The sequence below is a fragment of the Equus przewalskii genome, chromosome 5, assembly GCF_037783145.1.
Source record: "Equus przewalskii isolate Varuska chromosome 5, EquPr2, whole genome shotgun sequence".
NCBI lineage: Eukaryota > Metazoa > Chordata > Mammalia > Perissodactyla > Equidae > Equus > Equus przewalskii.
Window position 1 is genome coordinate 18,298,089 of NC_091835.1, and position 22,782 is coordinate 18,320,870.

Here is a 22,782-nt window from a genome sequence, read left to right on the forward strand (position 1 = left end):
CAAGAGCTTCCAGGCTAGTGAACACGTGAAGGCTGGGGGAGAGTGGGGTGCCCAGAGAGGGCATGGAAGCTCCATGTCCCTTCCCACACACCTTGCCCTCTGCATCTCTTCCATCTGCATGTTCCTCTGTATCCTTTATCCTATCCTTCTACGATGCACTAATAAACAGTAAGTAAACTGTTTTCCTCAGTTCTGTGAGCTGCTCTGGCAAATTAATCAAACCCTAGGAGGCGGTCATGGGAACCTCAGGTTTATAGCCAATTGGCAGTCTTATGGGACACTGCCCTTAGCCAGGTAGAGATTGTAGGACACCCAGCTGGTGTCACAGAGTTGCTTGGTGTGGGGGAAACCCGCCCACATTTGGTGACCAGAAGCGTCAGAAGTGAAGTGGTCTGCCTGAGTAGTAAAGAAGACACAGAGGATGCAGCGATTTTTCACACCCACGCTCATGAAAGTCTGGAACTGAAGGCACCCCAGACCGTCTCCTGAAGCCCCATCAGTTTAGAACAGCCCAGGACTCTGGCTCCCAGACCACCCAGGGAGCAGACGCCTGAGCTGGGTAAGGCCTGCATCCCACAGCAGCCGTCTGGGACCAGCCTCTCTTTTCCTCACTGATTTCCAAAGGTCCCAGGTGCAATGAGCATCTGGGTCCACTCCTTTTTAAATGCTCTGGGGAACACAAAAATCCAGTTTACTTGGAGGCTTGGGCATAATGGTCCATCGTTGGGATAAAAGGATTTGTCCTTTTAACACCAAAGACATTCAAAATGATAGAGAAACTAAACACCAGCGCCCACCAGCAACTTCCCTATGTTGGAAGAGTTCCAAGGAATAACCGGCATGGAGGCCTTTGGTCAGGACAGGAAGAGGTAGGGCGCAGGGGTATTGTGACATGTTTCAGGGAAGGGCAGCTTTTCCCTTGGCCAACGGAGGCTCAGGCCCAGAGGGGCAAGAGAACCGGACCGGGCATGGAGCCTGGGGCCGAGCCCTTCGTGGCCCCGCAGGACGGGGAGGCCGAGCCACAGCAACAGGCTCCGACCCAGTGCGCAGAGGGACATGGCCAGGTGCTGCTGCTGGGCGAGCTCTGGAAGCAGGAGGAGTGCTGCCTGACCTTGCAGAACATTCTGGAGCAGGCCTCGACCGATCAGCCCGCCGGGCCCTCGTCCATCCGAGCCACGAGCAGCCACAGCAGCACCAGCAACCGCGCCAGGCGGCGGCCCAAGCGCTCCGGCGACATCTCGTCGGACAACGCTGACTGCCCGGCCGCCAAGTCCAAGCGCTCCACCCAGAGGCGGCCGTGCGACAGGGGCAAGGCTGCAGACCCGCCCGAGCGCGAGCGCGAGCGCGAGCGCGAGGTGTCTCCGGCTCCGGCCGGGACTCCCGGCCTCGGGGCGGCAGAGGACCCGGCGGCGGGATGCGCGGCGCCTCCGGAGCAGGGCGCGCGGCTGCTCCTGGTGCTGTGCCGCGCGTCGGCGCTGCGCTCCCAGCTGCCGCGGCTGCAGCTGCTCCTGCAGCAGGTGCACGCCCGGGACCGCAGCCCGCCCGCCGCGCTGGTCGGGATCATCGTGCAGCCGCGGCGCGACGAGGAGGCCGACGCGCGCCGCCGCATGGAGAGCCTGCTCTGCAGCGCCTTCGCGCCGCACAGCCCCACCGTGGAGGTGCACACGGCCGTGTTCTGCCCCAGCCGCCCCGAGGGCACCCTGGACGTCCAGCGCGCCACCTGCCGAGGGCTTAAGGGCGCGGCGCGGGGCTGCGTCCCCTTCGTGGATCGGGAGACCCAGACGGATGGTGAGGGGCCCCAGGGCGGGGTGTGGGAACGCCAGGCTGCCGGGGGCGTCCCCAGGTGGGGAAACGTCAAGTACGGAGGGAGTCCTCTGCCCTGGCCCTGCTGGTCCCGAGTAGGGGACAAATCCCTGATGTCAGGACCCCTCCCCTAGCGCCTCCTCTCACACCGTTTTGGGTGAAAATGAACTAGATTCTTCCCCCCAGGGGTGCTCACTGGGGCAATCTAGGGTCAGAAGTGTTCGAGCTAACTTAATTCGGAGGGTTACCCTTCCCCCCAGCCACCTGACCTCTTCCCCTTTGCCCACTACTCGGAATCAGCTTTTGCAAGGGACAGATTTGGGAGTTTGTAGGACCGGGGCCCACCCCCTCCTCTCCTCACCAACTTATTCCTTGCTTCATTGTTTACTCTTCTCCTGCAAGGGAATCATAATTGTAATAAAAACTTGCCTACTGTGAGCCAGGCACTGTCCTAAGGGCTTTTCACATCCCATCCTCACAACAACCCTGGGAGGGAGGGACTGTGTTCAAGCAGCTGGCCCACTGCAGAATTCTTATTCACAGCCCTTGAGACCCTTCCTGGGGGAATCCAGGCCTGTGGCTGCAGAGGGTAAATCCATGGGTCTTAGGGCTCCGGGCAGTGGGCTCTAAATGAGCACCCAGTGCCTTCTGTCTCCTGGGGCGGCAGTGAGGAAGAAGAAAGTGCTCTGGGCCAGGTAACTCAAAGGCTAGTCACTCTGGGCACTGCCACCCTCCTGCTGGTGACCAGAGCAAGTTGTCCCCTCTGCGGACTAATAGCCCTCCCGACATGTGGTGGCCAAGGGCCAGCTAGTGTCTGAGGCGCCATCCGGCTCTAAGATGCTAGCTTCAGGGCAAAGGTTGACACACTTGTTCTGGGTGCCTAGGACACATCCAGAGGGCCAGAACCACCAGGGACCTTCTAGGTGTGGCTATTAACACCCTCAGGCCCTTATCCTGACTACCTGAGTTTGCATCCCCTTAGACTCATTCTCCTTGCTCTTCTAAATAGTCCATGAAATTTGCCCGCGGCTGGCATGCCTGGTTAGGAAAGCCTCTTGGCTATGGACTGTTCCAACCACAATCCTCAGCAAAGGCCAGAAAAATCTCAGTTCCTCTTTGAAACTTCTAGTGACGCAGTCTCCAAGGATCCTTGTCCCCATCATCCACACCCACCCCGCCTCCAACAGTTTCCTGGTTTCCTTGTCCTCCCACCCTCCCCGTCAAGCATCTTCTGTGTGGCCCCTTCTCTAGACTTGGGCCTCCATGGCGCCCACAGTCTGGGAGTGGGGAACTCGAGAGAAGACCAGGATAGAAATCGTTCTAATGCCATGCCGAGTGTGATCCGGGGCTCCGAGGGGAGAGATCGCTTCCACTTGGGGATCTCAAGAAAGGCTCCATGAGGAGATGGCTCCACATGACATGGATCTTGATGATGGGATGTGTTTTGACAGGGAGGAGAGAGGCTTGATTGAGGGGAAGGGCTTCCACAAATGCAGGAAAGTGAGGCATGTTCAGACCTCCGGGGCTCACCATTGGCTGGAGCGGCGAGCAGTGAGCTGGCTGAGAAGCTGGGACAGCGGGCTCTGAAGTGTAATTGAGGGGTCTGACTGCCAGGCTAGGAACTTGTGCTCAAGCCAGAAGGCAGAGGTAAGATGTTCTAGCCAAGAACCATTGCAGTCCATTCTTCCTCATCCTTCTGGGCCAAGCTCTCACTCCACGAGTGCCCTTCTGTGCTTCTTAGGACCATCCTTACTAAAGGACCCACACATATTTTCTCCACTGCCGTAGAAAACTCACTCCTCCCGAAGCCTGACCTTCTGTGTTTCCTCCATCGCTCTCCCGGGGACTGGGACCTGTTTTCTGTGCCTTGTTTGGCTCCTTGGTGTGAAAAGGAATGTTTCCTTCATTGCTACCAGGAAATCCTACCCATGTGTGTCTGCCTCATCTAATTCATTTAAACCAGTGGTGCTCAACCAGGGGCAATTTTCACACACACAAGCGCGTGCGCACACACACACACGGACAATGTCTGTAGATATTTTTGGTTGTCACAACTTGAGGGGAGGGGTAGTTGCTACTGCCTCTAGTGGGCAGAGGCCAGAGAGGCTGCTAAACTTCCCACAGTGCACAGGACAGCCCCACAACTAAGAATCATCCGGCCCAAAATGTCCATAGGGCTGAGGTTGAGAAACTCTGATTTAAATCCTGAGGCCCTCAGTCAAAAGCCCATTGGTGCCTGAAAATCTGATTTTGCAAAGACAAACGTCTTAGGGGTTCCTGACCCGACTGCTGACTCTGGACCGCGTTCCTGACCCGATTTCCAGTCTCTTTGATTCTAAATTGAATCCCCCGAGGGGTCTGTTGCTCTTGACTTCATGGAATGACCACCTTCTCATAGATTCACCTCCTCCCTGAACCTCCTGACTCCAGGGCTCAACCAACTTCAATCTGACTTTATTGAGCTGAGCTTCCTTTCGCTTCTAATCCTGCATGCCTTTTTTTTCTTCAATCCTCTCACTCAAGGAATTTGTGTGTGTGTGTGTGTGTAAGATTGTCGCTGAGCTAACGTCTGTGCTAACCTTCCTCCATTTTGTATGTGGGATGCCACCACAGCATGGCTTGATGAGCGGTACGTAGGTCCCCACCCAGGATCCCAACCTGCGAGCCCGGGCCGCTGAAGCGGAGCGGGTGAACTTAACCACTCGGCCACAGGGCCAGCCCCAGGAGGGATTTTTTTTTAATTCATTCATTTTAAGGCCTGTATAACGATCTGACTCCCAGTTGCCTTCTGGAGTCATGGAAAAAAAAAAGAGCCCTGAACTGGAACTTAACCCTGTCCATGCCTCCAACCAGCTGTGTAACCTTGGAAAAGTAATTTAACTTCTCTGAACCTGTTTCTGCTCTGGAAAAAGAGAATCATTTAGGTCTTTCCGGGCTCTAGGATCCCTAAAATGTTTTCTGTCATTTCACAATTCACATCCCGTCTAGCCTTGCATGGGGGTTCCTTCTAGCTGGGTCTGCCCTAAATCTTATCCTAGGGCAGGAGTATCACCTCCCAGGCGCATGGGGCTAACAGTCTAATACTCACCCACCTCGTGAGGCAGCGGTGGCGGAAGTGGAGTCTTCTAAGGTGAACATTTTATGTCATAATCCAAGCGTGAAGGTTAAGGTTGTCTTTTACAAATGCTTTTTCCTCTTCCATCCTAAAAGGAAAATCACCTGGTTAACTTTGAGAAAGACGCATAGTCCCCTAATTGACCCGAAGAGTTTGGGGTTGGAGAGGTGGTCTGTTGTTGCCAGTGTAATGAGTCTGAGAAAAAGTATAGCTTTGCAAAGAGCTGTTATATTTTGGGGGGAAGTTCTTTTGTGAAATGCAAGGGTTCTTATCAAAGTGGGGGCCCCCCAAGTCCCTTCCCACAGTGGAGGAGGGCAGGCTTTGGGAGAAGGGGGAAGCCACTCTATATAAGATAACCAGATTCGGGGGACAGCTGAGATGGCAGAAGGCTTCTGGGTCTTCCATGGACCCCTAAATCTTCAGTAAAGTTACCTAAAACTCACAGAACACATGGTGAAGCAGTTTCTTGTGGGTTTTTTGGTTTTTGCATGTGGAAACCGGTGACACAGCTAAGTGTCACAACCAGGGTGTCTTAGAGTGAAAGAGATGGCACACAGGGACCCAGGAACACACCAGCGGAGAGGTGCCTGAAGCAGGCGCTCCGGTCGCAGAATCACGGGGGTCCAGGTTGTCACAGGCTCCACGGCCGGGCTTAACCAGGTCCGTGAGGGGCCGGCAGCGGCCCTCTGCCCATCCCAGTAGCTGGGGAGGAGGGAGGAGCAGGCTGGGGTTGGCAGAGACTGTCCCCAGAGCCCCACCATGGGAGCCACCTGGCTTTTGTGACCTCACAGGAGGGGTGTGAGTGACTGTTCTCTGGGGGCCTGGGTCCAGCCAGAGGCCGGAGCCTTCCCCCAGGGCAGGGGCAGACGGCTCCTCCAGGAGGGAGCCGGGAGATCAGGCAGCTCCATGTAGGTCCAGCTTTAGGTAGGGAGGGTCCACCATGAAGAAGGGCAAGAGGAAGAAGACAGAGACCAAGCGTCATGGCTCCACTTCCCACCATACCAGCCACTCCTCTGAATCCAGCCCGCAGCAGCTGAGCTCTGAATCCAGCCCCCGACAGCCCAGCTCTGCAGCCACGCTGCAACAGCCCGCCCCCGGGGCCGCCCCCCAGCAGCAGCAGCCCGTCAGTGCATCTGCTCCGCAGCCCAGCTCTGAATCCACCCCAGCGCAGCCTGCACCCCAGGCTATCCCAGCCCCTGAAGTCAACACCTCGGCTCGGGGCCCAGTGCCTCAGGACACTGACGCAAAAGCATCCTCTCGGTCCAGGAAAACAGGTGGGCTGGCATCTTCTAGCTCAAGCGGTTCCAGCCTTCTTGCTGACGGAGTCCCAGGGCTACCGCAGTGGCTGGATCTCATCGGGTAGTGATGCGTGGTTAATGTGTATTCTGGAACCGTGCTTGTGGCGTGGGAGAATTTTGTTTTTACCCAAGAGACCAGGATTCCTGGGTTTTGTCACTCCTCACCATCCTGAGTCTCACTGAAGAAGACAGCCACACATACATATTAACATTTAACTTGGCTCAGTGGTAATACTAGCTCATTAGGAGTCAGAAGTGCCATGTGGCTGCTCCTAAAAAAAAAAAAAAAAAAGGATGCATTAATAGAAGAATGTGGTTTAGGACAAGGGAGGTGATCATACTGCCATAGTCTGTCCTCATCAGGCCATTCTTGTGTGCTGTAAAAGATGCCAAACAATCTAGTCCAAAGAAGATAGTCCAGGTTAATGGGGGATGAGAGGGGTGAGGAGAGGCAATAACCATCTGGTGTATGAAAATTGGTCAAGGGAACTGAAGGATATCTGTCTATCAGTTGGAAGATGTGAATAGGTTTGTTCCATGTTGTACTCAGATGTCTGACTAGGGGCCATGGATAGATAAAATACAGGACACCCAGTTAAATTTGAATTTCAGGTAAACAATAAATACTTTGTTAGTATAAGTGTGTCCTGAATATTGCATAGATGTCGTGTATTTTTATTTGCTAAATCTGGCAACCTTACCCATGGAAGACTCTATAGACAGGCAGATTTGTGCTCAACATTAAAAAATTGCCAACAATTAGCTCTGTCTGAAAATGGAATGGCTGTCCAGGAAAAGTGGTCCCATCTCCTCAGGTAGGCAGTCTGAATGAGCATTGGGTTGTGTAGAGGAAATTAGAGTGGAGGGCTGGTTAATCCTCCTACCAATAATGGTGGGCATAGCTAACCAACATTTATCACCGAGCCTCTGCTGCACCCCCAGCCTCCGACTCAGCCATCTAGGTTGAGCTCATGTAACACTCCTGTGAAGGAGGTACTAGTCTCATCATCTCCATTTTATAGATGGGGAAACTGAGGCTCAAAGTCAAACAGCTCCCTCTCAAGCAGGCACTGTAGCGTGAAGAGGGGATCTTCAGTCTATTCTGACTCCAGAATCCTTGCTCTTAACTGCAGCACTGACCTTCCCATCCCGAGAGGTCTGGGGGTCTCCCCAGGAGGAGAACACCCTTCTCTGAGCTTCTCCTGGATCCACCGTGAGCCGGTACCCGCGGCTCTGTGGTCTGGAGCCGGCCACACTCCCCAGGCCATAGCTTATTTCTCTGGGATGGTATGGACATAAAATAAATGAGAGGTGTGAGCATGAGTGTTAAATCCATGCTATCGCAGTGACAACCATATTTCTGCGGCTAGGAATCAATCTGTTATTAATATACGGCAATGGATTCGAGTGTTTTACTATATATTATGTATATTATGTTTATCAACCACTGAGATAAACATTTCTGGATTATGGCCTTCAGAACTGACATCTAAAGAATGCAAAACTTTCCTTCCCAAATCTTTTAATGAACGCATGCGGCTCCCGCCATGGGGAGGAGCTCTGCTTACTGAGGAAACAAGACAGGAAAACAGTGGTGGCTCATCAATGGTGACCCTACTCTTCTTCTTCCAAAGGACCTTTCTTTCTTTGAGCCAGAATGGGAAGGAATGTTGGAGATAAGGGATGAGGGCCTTTAAATAAAGGACACCGTGTTCTAAAATCCAAACCCTTTTGTACGCAGAAAATATTCTAGCTCAAGAAAATACATGATTTCCACTAGAATGGCTATAATCAAAAAGACGGAGGCTAGCAAGTGTTGGTGAGGCTGTGGAGAAATCGAAACTTCATACACCGCTGGTGGGAATGTCAAATGGTGCAGCTGCCATGGAAGACAGTCTGGCAGCTCCTCAAAGGGTGAAACATGAAAATACCATATGACCCAGCAATTCTACTCCTGAGTATATACCCAAGAGTACTGAAAACATACATCCACACAGAAACTTGTACACAAATGTTCACAGCAGCATTAGTCATCATAGCCAAAAACTAGAAGCATTGGGGGCCAGCCTCATAGCATAGTGGTTAAGTTTGGCACACCCCACTTCAGCGGCCTGGGTTTGTGGGTTTGGATCCTGGGCACAGACCTACACCACTTGTCAGCCATGCTGTGGCAGCGACAAAGTAGAAGAAGATTGGCACAGATGTTAGGGGGAAAAAAGAAAGTGGAAACAACTCAATGTCCATCAACCAATGAATGGATAAACAACATATGATACATCCACCCAAGGAAATACTATTTGGCAATAAAGAGAGATGACATATGCTACAACATGGGCGAACCCTAAAAACATTAGGCTGAATAAAGGCACTCCCAAAAAAGCCCACATATTGTATGATTCCATTTATGAAATGTCCAGAGTAGGCTAATCTATTTCCAGCAACTGGGAGGAGGGGGAAAGAGGCAGTGACTCCTAAAGGGTATGGAGTTTCTTTTGGGGAGAGATGAAAAGGTTCTGGAACTAGAGAGTGATAATGGTTGCACACCTTTGAGGATATACCAGAAACCACTGAGCACTTTAAAGGGGTGAATTTTATGGTATGGAAATTACATGTCCATTTAAAAACACTTTTTTAATTAAAACAAAAAAGTGTCTTGCCTTTAGAATTTCCTCTTTCCCCATTTCAAGAAGAATATTTGTCATGGGTCGGTGTAAGCAGGAAGTGTACTGAGTCTGCCAAGGTTGGTCACTGGCTTCATGGAGCTTTGGTTGAAGAATCTATATATAGCTCTGGGGCCAGACCTGTAGCCGAGTGGTTAAGTTTGCGCATTCCACTTCTATGGCCTGGGGTTCACTGGTTTGGATCCTGGGCCCAGACCTAACACCACTCATCAAGCCATGCTGTGGCAGCATCCCACATAGAAGAACTAGAATGACCTACAACTAGGATACACAACTATGTACTGGGGCTTTGGGGAGGAAAAAAAAAAAGGAAGATTATGGCAACAGACGTTAGCTCAGGGCCAATCTTCCTTACCAAAAAAAAAACAAAAAAAGCATACTTTAAAAAAATAAAGGAAAAGAATCTAGAGCTCTCTCAAGAAGCCAGGACAGAAGAGGCTGCATGAAGAGCGAATTATCCAGCAAGATGTCCTCTCGTGTAGCAGCAGAGGGCGCCATCTGCGAGTTCTGCTGGGATCCACAGCACAGGAGGGCAGAAATGGGAGATAAGTTTGGGAAAGTATTTCAAGGACTGTAACCTGGAGCAATGGTTGTCTTCCGAATGAATCAGTGAATCCCGGAAAAATGGAACGTGGCAGATCCAGTAGCAGGAATCTCCTTGTCGCCTCTTTGGGCAGACAGTCACCTGCTGCCATCGCTTCCTGAGAATTCCATGGAAAGAGCACCAAATTGACAGAAGTCCCGAGTTGTGCCACAAGTAGAAGGACCCACAACTGAAAAAAATATGCAACTATGTACTGGGGGGATTTGAAGAGAAAAAGCAATAAAAAAAAAAGAAGAAGAAGAAGATTGGCAACAGTTGTTAGCTCAGGTGCCCATCTTTTAAAAAAAAAATCCTGAGTTGAAGCTGGCTTCTTCAATCTACTTGCTCTCAGGGCATATCCTTTATATTCTCTGAGCCTCAGTTTCCTTCTTTTGTAAACTGAGAATAACAATGTTCCACTTCACAGGATTGTTCTGACAAATAAGCTGGATAATGACGTGAAGCCTGGAGAACCGCACAAGCGTGAGCTATGACATCATGATGATTTTTATGACTCTCAGGTAGCACCAGCCTATCAAACAACTAGTTTTGCAGGCAGTTAGTCTTCTCTCCTGTAGACACGCCTCCTCTCCTGTCGACACCTCCTGGGGGCAGCTGGGTCCCTCATCTCTCTCTTTTTCTCTTCTCCCAGGGCCTCTGACTCGTGCGGGCCCGCACCCCTTCTGTTCCTGTGCTGCTTGCCCCAGCAGGTCTGCTTGCTGGCGTCGTCTGGGCCTGTGTCACAGCCACATCTTTGATGTCCTTCTGCCTCGGGCCTGGCCCACCATCCCAGGAAGAGAACTCCCAAACCTCCTCACGTTCTACAGGTTCTGGAGCGAGTGGAGGGCTGGACGCTCAGGGCACGCGGTTCCCAGGGCCAGGCTCTGCTCGAGACACCGTTAGCAGTTGTGTGTAACTTCCTCTTGGGAATCCTGGGCTGAAAGGAAAGGCTTTCCCTCGGGGAGGCCACTTCCTGGGATTTGGTGCCTGGCCCTTTCTGGCCAGACCCACCCCCCACGGTCCCTACCTGCACAGAGAGGTGCCGGTTTTCTTCCTTATGGGGAATTGCTTCTTCAGGGGCTCCACTTTACTCTTCTCTGTAGGCACCCTCCTTCCTTAGAGCACACTGCCTTCAGAAATTCTGAGTCACTCGGAAGCTCTGTGTTGAAACGCTCTCTTTGGGCTCCTTCTGGGGCCCATCCTGGAGCTATGCGCTTTAGCTTCTTGACCTGCATGTGAATTTCCCTCAGAATTTAGTGATAAATGTGGTTGTAACTCACATGCCCCCTGGTGATAGCAAGACCTCCACCCCCTTCAGAGGGTCTCAGGCTATTTCTGGCAGTCCCCACCAAGGATGTCCCCAGGCTGGTCTGTCCACGGCAGGGCAGCCCCCCACAGAATCATCCCCACTATCTGTCCTTCTTTTTCTCTTCCACAAAGCCACCAGGAGAAACCTGGTGGCTGCTACTTCCCCTCATAAGAAGACCTCTTTTTGGGGGAACTGGAGTGAAGATGTTGCTCCATTTATGCAGGGGGGCAGGGCTAGGGGCAAGTGTGGGAGAGGGGCCTCCGCCCACCCCCAGCTCTGGGCCCCAGAGCAGCTCCACCTGCACTCGGGGTCTCACAAGGTCCACGGAAGAGGCCTTCCACTTGGGGATCTCAGACCCCTAACCCAGGAACAGAGCCCACCCATCCCCCAAACCCATCTTGCTCCTCTTCCCGGCCCCTCCCCCACCAAATCTCCTCTCCTGTCCATCCTTGAAAAGCACCATCTCTCAGACAAAGGAAGAGAAACAGATACCCAGGTGTGTTGGGAGAACATACTTAGAGCTAAAAATACTCCACTACCTGGTAAGTCCCATCAAGGAAGGGCCTGCCCGCCACTCACCGTTGCCGACTGTCCTTCCACGCGCTTAGTGTATCCATCCATCTGTACCAAATTGTGCCATGGATTCGTATGACTTTAAAACCAGCAAGTGGGAAACCCTACTCTGCCTAGGACGCTGTGAGGGAAACCAGAACAGGGAAATTTACCCTTAAAAAGTGTAGGCTATGTGGTAAGCTAAAACATGTACATTTAGAAACTAAGATGTAAGCCAGAAGGTGATGTTGCTGTAGGGGATGTTCACAGAGCTTCAGACAAGGAGAGTGCTGTCTCCTAAATTGGGGTCCAGGTAAACTTTAGAGTGTCAGTGGTATCCGTGCTGAGTCTGAAAGATCTTGTGACCCTCCATGGCTTAACACGAAAAGAAAGAACATTCTAGGTGGAGGAGATGGCAAAAGCAAGACTCAGAATTCAGAAAGTCGGGGGGAAGGTGCAGAGATCCAGTGTGGCCAGGGTAAGACCTGTAGTCTTCCTTCTGTTCAAATTTTAGCTCCTGCTTCCATAATTTTACATTTCTCAGTGGAGTGGCATGTTGGCTCTTGGCTTTAAATACACGTTCACATTAAATAAGAATCCCTACTTTAGTAGAATTTTTGTCAAAATGGATATTACATTTTGTGAAAGCCGCCTCCACAATTATTAACATAATCATATCTTTTCCTTGCCTTTGTCGGGGGTTTAATATGTCATTTCTTCAGATTCCTCATCTCCAAAATGGCACTATGTGATAGACCCTCCTTCACGGGGTTGTGGTGAGGCTTGAGGAAGACACTGAGTGGGAGGTGTTTAGCACAGGGCCTGGCTCACAGTGGCCCTGACCACCTTGGTAACCTGCTCCCTGACTGTCCAGGGGAGCGGGCATCTCAGGCTGGCCCATTCTCAGATCTCGAGGGGTCTTGTGGGAGAGCTTTATTGGAAGGGGTGGTGGGAGTTGTGTTCCCTTGAGAGAAGGATTGGTAGGGGGAGATGGGTATTCCTGCCATCCTGAGGGGACCCCACAATTTCTGCTTTCCCCTGCCTGTAGATAGGCACTGCAACTCAACTTCTCCCAAGCTCTGGGCTTTCTGCTTTGCTTTATAGGAGACCTACAAGAAAACTCTCCATTCACCGCAATTCACGTGCTCCAAGCCCTCAGGACTGTTGCTGTGGCTCTGGGGGCCCTGGGAGCTGCCTACTACATCACTGAATCCTTGTGAACAACCCCCAGGCCCGCAGCCCGGCAGGTATGTGGCCCCGCTTCGTGCCCACTGCCCTTTGCGGAAGCCATCCTCAAGCCCACTGACGTGCCATCCCTGCAGCGCAGGGCAGATGGAGTGTCTGTCCCTTCTCTGAACGGAAGAGGTCTTCCTGGTGGACCAAGCCCCCCAGCCTCTCAGGGAAAGCTTGAGAACTGAGTGACTCCTTCCTGGATGCAGGGTCATCCGGCATGGCTCTCTCGGGCATCCCTGGACGCTCTTAGACAATGCCAGACTCATTATTGGGATTGTCAACCCAGAGTTCCCCAAACCCCCACTGACCTGGGAGGTTCCCCTAGTCATGGGTACCAGACAGGAGGCAGTGGGAGCAGTGGGGCCAGAGGTTGCTACTCATCTCAGGGCCTTTCCTTGAACTTTCTCTGTGTCCAGAAAGCCCTGGGCCTGGAGTAGGTTGCTTCTCAGGGACTAGCTGAGAGTCTGAATTGGTGGCTAAGTCAACAAGGCTCCCCAGAGACTGAATCCAGTCTTCACTACATCCCCCAAAGCTGTGTGTGTTGGGGGTGGCAGTTCAAGTGGCCGGTGGGGCTTGTTCTGGGGCCTCAGCATCGCTGACACCGCTTACAAACCCGTGCATTATGCGGATTTCACGCAGCTCCGATTCTTTCTTCTGCGCTGGGGGTGACCCCTTCTGTCTCCTTAGGGTGGACCCCTTGCCTGCTGCAGGGTTAGGGTGCAGCTTTCTCAGGGCCAAACGAAAACACCCAGGGACAGAACTTCATCCTGACAGGCGGGTCATTCCAGAACAGACTGCCTCTCCACACCGAGCTGTCCTCTAACCGCTCTGGTTTCCCTGGAAGGAGAGGGAGACTGTGCCACCCACCCCGCCCCCATGTTGTGGCCTGAGGCAGGGTCCTTCCCAGGCCCCACAGCCCACACCCGGAGATTCTGATGAGATGGCCTTTCCCCACGTGACCCACTGCTTTTGTTGAATGGCTGTTCTGGAGACTGTGTGGGAACCAGTGTGGGGATGGATGCTCGTTGGCATCCAGGTGCTTGGATGTGTCTTAAGTGACCAGGCCCTACTTCTTCCAGACTTGCTTTTGCCAGAGCCCAGGCTGCTGTGTCATCTCCCCACGTCATTCAGTGGACCCTGTGGGTCTGAGGTCTAATTAAGGCACCACCAGCAGGGGTCAGTGAAGACCTTTCTGGAAGCCCAGAAGTTTTAGTCGCAGTTCCTGGACACTGGTCAGTCTGGTGTCTCCCACCCCAACTCCCCCATCTCCCCACACCCCTGTGAAGATGTAAATGGACAAGCGGGTCAGCCCAGCTGCCACATGTCAGTACCAACCACACCACAATAGACTCTGTGAGACATGGTGGCCAGTGGGGAGTGGACGGCCAAGTCCACCGACAGGCTGAGGCTAGGCTGGGACTTTGAGGTCTGGTTGAGTCTGTGGATCTAGGGTAGCCAAGGCTCCCAGGCACAGGAATGGGGTAATAACCCCGATGGAGACATAAACACTTACCTGACAGCGAAGCCAGGAGGCAGAATCCAGATGGGGAGTGTTTGTTGATTAAATTATGCACTCATTCCTTAAATATTTCTTGGGCACCTCCCTTGCGCTACAGGAGTAAATCAAGACAGACAAGCACCCTCCCCCGAGGGAGCCTAGGTTCTAGTGGGCACAGATAGACAACTGGCAAGTCCACAAATAAATGGGATCATTTGATTTGGTGGTAAAAGTGATCAAGGAAATAACGATATAACGTTGATCTGATAAAGAGCAACCAGGCAGGGAGGAGGGGGGATCAGGAGGGGATGCTGCAGGAGACAGGCTGGTCTGCAAAGGCCTCTCTGAACTGAGGCACAGGTGGCAGAAGGAGCCAGACGGTGCAAATCTGGGGGAAGAGTGTTCTATGCAGAGGGAACAGCAAATCCAAAAGCCCTGAGGCAAGAAGGAGCCTAACATGTTTGGAGGCCAGAGAAGCAGCCAATATGGCTAGAGCTGGGGTCATCGGGATGTCACTGGAGGGGAGGGCAAGGTCAGGTAAGGTAGGGCTTTGGGGGTCCCATTGTGTTCTAGTTGCAGTGGGAAGCCACTGGAGCAGGGCAATAGAAAATTCCTACACAGCACTTCCTGTGTGGAGGCGCTGTTCTTGGTGCTTCACATAAATGAACTCCTTCATCCCCGCCTCGGGGGAGTATCTCCAACTGCTGGTTTAGATTTCAAAACAATCACAGGAGGCTGAGAATGGGAAGGTGGGGAGGACAACAGGGTAAGGGGTAAGGAATGGTTTGCTCTATCTAGGCCGGCAAAGATGGTGCTGGGAACACGTGATGGCAGTGGAGGGGACAGTGAACAGTATACTGTGGGGGTAGAACCAGCAAGGCTTGCTGATAGATTGGATGAGACAGATGAGAGAAAGGGAAGCCTCATTGCTGGAGGAGCAAGATACATGAAAGGATGGAAATCAAGCATTCTGTTTTGTTGTTAATATTGGGATGTTAGTCAGACAGAGATGTCAAATAGGCAGGTGGATATATGGAGCTCACAGGACAGGCCAGGTCTTAGCTATAAACATAGAAGTCATTAGCAATAGCTGAGCTTTAAAGCCCTAGGCAGTGGCTGAGATGACTTACGGGGAGAGCATGGATAGAGCAAAGGGCCAGGAACCCAGGCCTGGAAGGTGCCAGTGTTGAGAATTCTGGTAGTGAAGGAAGGTGCATGCAGAGAAGACACCTACTGTGGGTCCACTCTGGGTCTAGGTGAGCACACGGGGTCCCAGGAAATTCCCGGAGGTGATGAGAACAGATAGGCTCAGGTCAACAGGTGGCGTCCACAGGTAGGGAAAGGCCACCCAGAGACAAGTATCTCAGTGGTAAGGGCTGGTGAGCAGGGCTGTGGCCTCTGAACATAAGGATCCAGCTGCTTCCTTTCTGCTTGTTGTTCTGTTTCCAGCTGAGTGTGGACAGACAGATGTGTGCTTCCCCTTCCTGGTGCCAGAACTCATACCCATCTGTAAAGTGAACAGAGGAAGGACCCTGCACCAGCACCCAGGTTCATGGCCTCATCAGCTTTTGACTGGATGGGCAGATCCAGGTGCTTACTGAGCTCCCCCTTCCCAGGCATCCTGCCTTTGCGATCACTGCTCTCAATGCCAACCCTTCCGGGTGCACAGAGTTTTCACTGCTTCCTGAGAAACAGTCTTTAGCTTGACAGCTGAATGAAATTTACCTCCCTCCCATGGTTAAGGTGCTTTGTAAACTGGAAAGTGTTTTACTCTGATTCCTGTCTTTTTAATTCAGTTGTAACATGAAAGAATGAATTGGTAGGTTTCCAAACGCCACAGGCACTTGAAGACTTGATCTGATAAGTGGATTATGAGTTAGACTACCTGGTGCTGCAAATTTCAGAAAACCTAACTCAAAATGGCAATAAGGAGATTATCTCACATGACAACAGAACAGTTGGGAAGTGTCAGGGCTGGTTCACTCAACAGAGTCATCAGAGACCTGGAGAGTTTTCCAGTGTTCAGCTCTGCCATCCTCAGCAGATGGGGGAGGCTAGTTGCCTTCTTGGGTGGATGACTGGAGGAGCTCCCAGAGTCACACCCTCAGACCCTGACAGCCAGAAGCACAGAAAAGCCCACCTCCTCCTGTGTCTCTTCTTGAGTTAAGAAACTTTTCCCAGAAGCCCCCTCCCCTGGCATACTTGCCCTCTCACTTGGGTGACATGCCCCTGAATTGGGTCTCATGGGCCTTCCGAAGCAAATTAATAGCATAGGGGGGTTAAATTATCATGACTGGATCAGACCTTTCCAGACCTATCCCTACGTTCTCCCCCAGGGCTGGGGCTGAGGTTGCTTCCCTTTGCTGGGCAAAGGAGTGGGGGCATCCAAACCAAATGGGGCCCCTGCAAGTAAGGAAGAAATGAGAGTGGACTTGCGGGGAGCAGCCAGTAGCACCCACTACAACGGGCAGGAATGGGTTTAGAAGGGGATATGGTAGCTGTGTGCAGGATGAGCTCCAATACACAGACCTGTAGGTTTGTGAAGTGCTTTAGCCACTGAAAGCCTCCCTGAGGGTGTGTGTGGGTCCGTGTGCGTGCACGCTGCGGGGGTACACACTGTGGGGGTATGCCAGGTCATCTTGAGTTTCATAGGCTCAGAAATTAGACCCTGTGGAAGGGAAACAGACAGATAGGTGTCCTCAGTTCAGAGAGGGAAGAACCATCTGATGACAATGGCAAAGCCTCCTCTCTGGGAAAAGACGTTTCTAGAATTTTCTTTTCTAAAACGTGGTTTCCCAGCATCCTACCAGCAAATGAGAAGACACTAAAAGGAAAAGGCTGCTTCCCCTCTCCTTTTGGGCACTGAACTGATAAAACTCACCCCCACAGCCTAGCTCTTGGGGAGCGAGGCTCCATCTTAGCTGCCGGGGGCCCTGGAGGAGGGAGAGGAAGCAGAAGATGCCAACACTGACTGAGCCAAGTACAAGCCAGGCACTTTGCATAAACGCAGTACAGCCTGAAGGGAAAAAACAGCTTCTGTCTGGCTGTGTTGGGGAGAAAGGAAGAGCAGACATGAGAATAGGAGAAATTTGAATCCTAAATAATTTATTTTTCCACAGGAGGATGTTAGTTGCTGAACCCTCACCCCTGAGGCCATAAAACTGCATAGCCACCAGAATTCGGGGGTTGTGAAGTATTGTCTGAACTAATGACTCCGTCTTCGTTTTTTTTTTTACAGATCCAGTTTCCATCAAGGATCTCTCTTGTCACCAAAATAGAAAAAAAAAAAAAAAAAAGAATTCTGTTTCTTTAATGTGTTTTACCCAGAGACACAAAAGTTGGACTTGGCAAATGGGTTGGGAGGTAAGTGTGGGGGACCTTGGTGACTTTGTGAGCCCCAGGTCAACCAGGGTGGGAGCCTGCCCTGGTTCCTGTTGGGATCCAAGGTGGGGGCAAAGTTCTCCACACATGCTCGCAGAACAAATTGTTTCAGATTTTCCCACTTTAAAAGCAGGAATTATACAACGTAATTCATTACCTAACATGACTAGTCAACTGCACTTCCATCAGGTGGCGATCCCAGTTAGTGGGAACAAGAGGCACACGCTGGCTCCTTTCCAGGCCTGCACCTTGGAGGACTGAGGCCGTGTGCCCAGGAACACTCTGGCTCTGGGAAATGGCTTCATTTAGCTTCACCTGTGATGGAGGAGGGGCAGGGCAAGGCATGGCTTGCAAGCTTGTGGTCTGCCTCGATGACTTAGCTTCACCCAGCCAGAGCCTCGTAGGTTTTGACATCTAGCTCCTGAGCAGCCAAGATCCTAACTCCAAGTGATTCCAGGAAACACCAGTAGAGGAACGAGGTATGAAACAGGGAAAGGAGCACAGTCAATACGGGTCCAGTGGCCACCCAGGGCAACTGAAGTTTAATCCTGCTGGGACAACTCTGGGAAACAGAATACACATCTCAGAGTAATCCTACTTGAAGGGGGAAAGCTGGGTGTTTATACACCCAGCCTGTCAGTCATGGGTTAAGGGCTGCTGGGAGGGAGGTGGTTAATTCCCTTGCACTTTTGTCCACTCTAGAGAGAAAGCCCCCAGGCAAAGAAGTGCAGATGGCAGAGCCTGGGAGTCCAGAAGGCACTGACGCAGCAGTAATGGCCAGAGGATACGAGGGGGCGGGTCACAGGGGGGTGAAGACAGCCCTGAACTCACGCAGTAGAGTGCACAGAGCCATGCCCAGGTGACCTGCTGTGCCTGCAAGAGCTGGTCAGGCTAGGACCCAGCAGGACAGCCCCTGGGGAGGCAGGGAGCTGGCCTACCTGCAATAGGGCAGGCGGGCTTGGGCAGGGCGGGCCAGATCAGTCACCAGGAACCCCAGTGCCCACCTATCACCTCCCAATCCCAGAATTTCCTAAACAGGCTTGACAGGAACCTTCTCTGGGAAGCCAGCCTTCTGAGGAAAAGTGTTGACCTCCGGCGCGGCATGGGGTCCGTAGACACAGCCGAGGGGACGGGGCAGGCCATGGCTGCTGCCTCCCGTCAGCCCGGCTCCTCTGACTGAAGACGCTTAGCTCCTTTTTCCGGCATAGCAAGTCCCCTTTTGTTGTAAATGTTGGACAGCCTAAACCAAACCGGCCTGAGCGAAGGGAGAATGTCTTGATTCCTGTAAGAGTCAAGAGAAAGTTCCGGTTCAGACGCGGCTTGCTCCGGGGCGCAGGCCACGCCCCCAGAACCTGTTTCTCTCCATCTGCTTCTGCAGCCCAGGTTCCCTTCTCACTCAGGCTCTTCCCACCAGATGGCTGCGGCAGCAACAGCCCTCCAGCCTCTGAAGGTCAAGTCTGGCAGGGAAGGCGGCTTGTCTCCCAGCGGTGAAAGGCCTCTGATGGGGCTCTGATTAGGTGCTGTGTCCCTCCCGGAGCTCAGGCTCTGTGCAGGGGAATGCAGCTCTGATTGGCCACTTTTGGCTTGCACAACCATCTTTGGAATTGAGGGTCAAGTCCACGGAAGGTGTGAGGACTGAGAGCAGGGAAGAGACAAACGGCAATTTTGGTAACCTGTTGCTAGAGGAAATGAGAGTGCATGGCTAGGCGGCTAAAGACAGCAGAGGTCCACTCCAGGTGGGTTTGGGCCTGCAACCAGGGCCTGGGTGCTGTCCTCCACTTCTGCCCCCTTCCTCTCCACCCCCACCACTTCACCAGAATGAAAGCCCGAGTAGCTAGGAGCCGAGAATTCACAATTGCCTTGAGCCATGGACCCCTGGTGGTTGGATTCCCCAGGGCAGTGGTGACCTCGTCAGTACTACCTTCCCACCCCCAGGGAAGTGTGTAGGCGGTGCTGGTTGTCACAGAGACTGAGAGTTACCATGGGCTGTTAGTGGTGAAGGCCTAGAATGCAATGCACAGGACGGTCCCACACAAAGAATCATCCCACCCCAAATGCCAATAGCATCCTGGTTAGTAACCACTGCTGTTGGGTTCTTCTGTGGATACTCTGCTACACTGGCCTTGCAGCAGGTCTCACAGTAGTTGTCATGGACCACAGGCATCCCTCTTGCAGAGTGGAAACCGTGCATGCTAAAGGGTCACATGCCGAGAGTCCCTCATCATTCTTCATCCTGCTGTGTGCAGTTCTGTTGGCGTGTCCCCCTCTCCCCTCTGTTGTTAGGTCCCAGAGGCAGAGACCAGGTGTTTTTCCTTTCTCGAATCCTTCCCAGCACATAATGGAATCTTAGGAATGAATAGGCCTGCCACCATGGAGATGATTTTTGGATAAGTTGAGATTTAGGTTGGGCTGCTGTATTCAGAATGATTTATAAATGTGATCATTGGATTGAACTATTTTGATTTCAACCAATTTCAAGCTATAGCCCAATAGGTGATTTTGAGGGAAAGTTTAGAGCTAGAAAGAAGCATGACCAAGTATGTTTCAGAACACCTTACAATAACTAAATCTTCCATGGCTGTGAGTTTGGCAACAGACTGGCTGAGCCTGCATGTCTAGCATCTTCATCAGGCTGGACTACAACCTTGCCTCTGAACGTGGTCTCCAGACCATAGATTGGTTATTCTTGAGAAAGTCAGGTCTGTCCCACTGGAGCAGTCCATCCAAGCGTGGGAGAGGTACACAGGATGAGGGTACAAGAGACAAAGGGCAGAGCCAAGTCCAGGATGCCCCATCCTCCTGCAGTTGCCCATCTGGTCCACCCAGCCCAATGGTGCTGGGAGCCTAGGACCAGCTGAAAGGTCTTGAGCTTTTCAGATATGATGCTGGTCTCCATCCTTCCTAACCCCACCTCCAGAGGACAACCACTCTCCCACTGACCATGAAGGCTGGTGGGTTACAGGTAGACTGAGTAACCAGGATTCAGGGAACTGAGCTGACAAATCTAGTCATAAAACTCAGGTGGAACACCTAAGTGCAGCCTCTTCTGTCTCCTGCCTGGGTCCCAGGCTCCGTGCCATATTGGGCAGGGCAGTAAACCAGGCCTGCAGCCACTGGTAACCCATCAGAGGTAGGACAGCTCTTCCTGCTGCTGTTGCAAGTTCTGGCTTCACCAGGAGACTCAGGAAGACCATCTGTCCCCAGACAACTCCTCCTGTCTGTATATAGGGACAGTATATGCATTAATAATATGCAGGTAATATACATTGTCACACCTCACATGGCCAGTCACAGAGAGTCAGAGCAGGGATTTGAACTGGTAAAGTGCCCTTGTCAGCATCCCAAGATGCATTGCTGGCCAAAGCCTGGAGGAACTGAGCCATGAGCTGGCAAAAGGACTGGGACCGAGGAGCCTTGAGGCATCTCCTTGCTAGGAATGTAACATCATTGACTGTCAAGTAGGAAAACCCATGGAGACGCTGAACCCCTAGGACTGCTCTTTATCCCCTCCTCCTCTTCTCCCTGCACTTTTTCCACCCTTTTCTTGCCTGCTCGCCTCCAGTGGTCAAGAGTGAACTGCTTGTGCCATATTCTGGGGAATCCGCATGTAGGTGAGACATTGATGTTTGGATTGCAGTCGGCTGCAGAACAGCACTGGGGTTTAGTTTTATCTCACGGTGCTCTATGCTGTGGGTGTGGTAGGAGGTGCTTTAAATGTGCTGCTGAGCTATCTTCAAGGAGGTAGTGTGTATGAAGATTCCCAGAGGCTCCAGTTGCTCAAAGAGCCCAGGGCTCCCGGCGGCCCCAGCTGAACCCCTGGAGCTGGACAGAGCTGACTAGGAGAAGTGGGGTGAAAGATTGTTAGGGGTCTATTAGTGTTTCGTACATATTCGGGGACATTGCTTTCTCTATGGCAGCAAAAGGAAAGTCTTCCTTCTGATGGGAATAAGGAATAATTTGGTATAAGAAACTTCAACTCCTTCGCCCATCTCCCTTCCTCTTACTCACTTGGCAAAACCACACCCTGGTTAAATCCTGCATCCTACGCCTGTGCACTTGTGCAGCTGAACTTGGGGAAGCACAGCCATGCATGCCATGGCCATGGCCTCACTCTAAATTCATGACCTCGAACTCTAAGGGGGCCTCAATGCTGGCGGGAGTCGAATCACCTGGCATTCATCAGGACTCCTCTCTGTCCTCAAACCTCCCACACACCGCCCAAGACTTCCAAGACTCACCACCAAGTCTCCCCACCTACCAGCCCCTCTCTAGTCAATATCCACACCCAAGACAACCACTGGTTTGATTTCTGTCGGAGTAGACAGATAGACACAAAGTTTTGCCTGCTCTGGAAACTCACAGAAGTGGAATCAACCAGCATGCACTCTTGTGTCTGGCTTCTTTTGCTCAACATAACGTTTTGAACCTAATTCTTATTCCCATAAATATCTACCATTTATTCCTTTTTCTTTCTGAATGGTGTTTCCTTGTGTGACCATGCCTTCATGTGTTTGTCTACTTGCCTGTTAATGGATATTCAGATTGTTTCCAGTTTGGGAATCTTTAAATAAAGCTGCTATTGAGTATATTTGTGTGATTCATGTTGTGGACTGAAGCTTTCATTTCTCTTTGGTCAATACCTAGGAAGAGGATTGCTGCGTCATCAGGCATATGTGTACCTTGATAAGAAAGTGACACGCTGGTTTCCAAAGCGGTTGCACCATCTGACCCTCCTGCACCAGAGGGTGAGAGTTCCAGGTGCGCCACACAATCTGACCATTTGAAGAAGAAAATCAGAGCATGTCACTCCTCTGCAAGAAACTGTTACTGCACAAAATTGGGGTTCTCTTGCCTGATGCGCTTAAAAAAGCCAATAATTATGGCATCAGCTTTTGGGAAAAGAAATCAGCTTTTTTTTTTGCGAAACCCATCTGCAAGGAGACAGGGCCATATGATCTCAGATCTGTCTCACCGATCCAGGGCTTGCAGCACAACTTATGGGATAAAGGGTAGGTGGTCTGAAGTGTGGAGATAGATGATGGGAGGTGAGGAGAGGTGAGGTAATTGATGATCTGTGCAAGCACAGTCAAGCTTCATGCCTCTTCTAGGACGCATGGTCACAAAATGGCGTGCTACCATGACCTGAGGGTGGAGTTTTTAGCTCCTTGACGTCAATAAGCTCACTTACCGAGCATTTGCGCAGGTCCAATTGATGGGTTGGTGGTCTCAACTGGCCTGAACTGGACAAGGGGTCTCAGTTCCTGAGAAACCACTCTGAATTTCTCTGTTGATAAGATGGGGTCAGTTGCACTGGTCCTGGAGGGCCTGC

The 22,782-nt window shown here is 51.8% G+C and overlaps 2 protein-coding genes across 10 annotated transcripts in view; one reads left to right on the plus strand and one right to left on the minus strand.

Moving 5' to 3' along the window:
• GPR55 (G protein-coupled receptor 55) overlaps positions 1-5,679 on the minus strand; it is an 82,130-nt gene extending 76,451 nt beyond the window's left edge. For 3 of the 6 annotated variants that reach the window (XR_546492.2, XM_070618525.1, XM_070618526.1), the window contains exons 1-2: positions 5,492-5,679; positions 4,892-5,006 (exon numbers count right to left, since the gene is read on the minus strand). The gene's annotated coding sequence lies outside the window, so the exon portion shown is untranslated. Of the gene's footprint in view, positions 1-4,891; positions 5,007-5,491 lie in introns of those variants that run through there. The other 3 variants (XR_011539821.1, XR_011539820.1, XM_070618528.1) reach the window with 2 other exon arrangements.
• SPATA3 (spermatogenesis associated 3) lies at positions 917-22,039 on the plus strand. Of its 4 annotated transcripts, XR_546490.2 has the most exons (5): positions 5,730-6,192; positions 10,133-10,307; positions 12,446-12,588; positions 15,522-15,662; positions 17,311-17,414. XR_546490.2 is itself a non-coding variant. In XM_008530048.2 (4 exons), exons 1-3 carry the CDS (start codon positions 5,859-5,861, stop codon positions 12,549-12,551), a joined length of 615 nt encoding a protein of 204 aa, XP_008528270.2. In that variant the 5' UTR covers positions 5,731-5,858; the 3' UTR covers positions 12,552-12,588; positions 17,311-18,516. The 4 variants fall into 4 exon arrangements, 2 of the variants coding, with proteins under 2 accessions (XP_070474633.1, XP_008528270.2); XR_011539822.1 differs by lacking the exons at positions 5,730-6,192; positions 10,133-10,307 and adding an exon at positions 917-1,788; XM_008530048.2 differs by lacking the exon at positions 15,522-15,662 and having other exon boundaries at positions 5,731-6,192; positions 17,311-18,516.
• Positions 22,040-22,782: the final 743 nt, after the last annotated feature.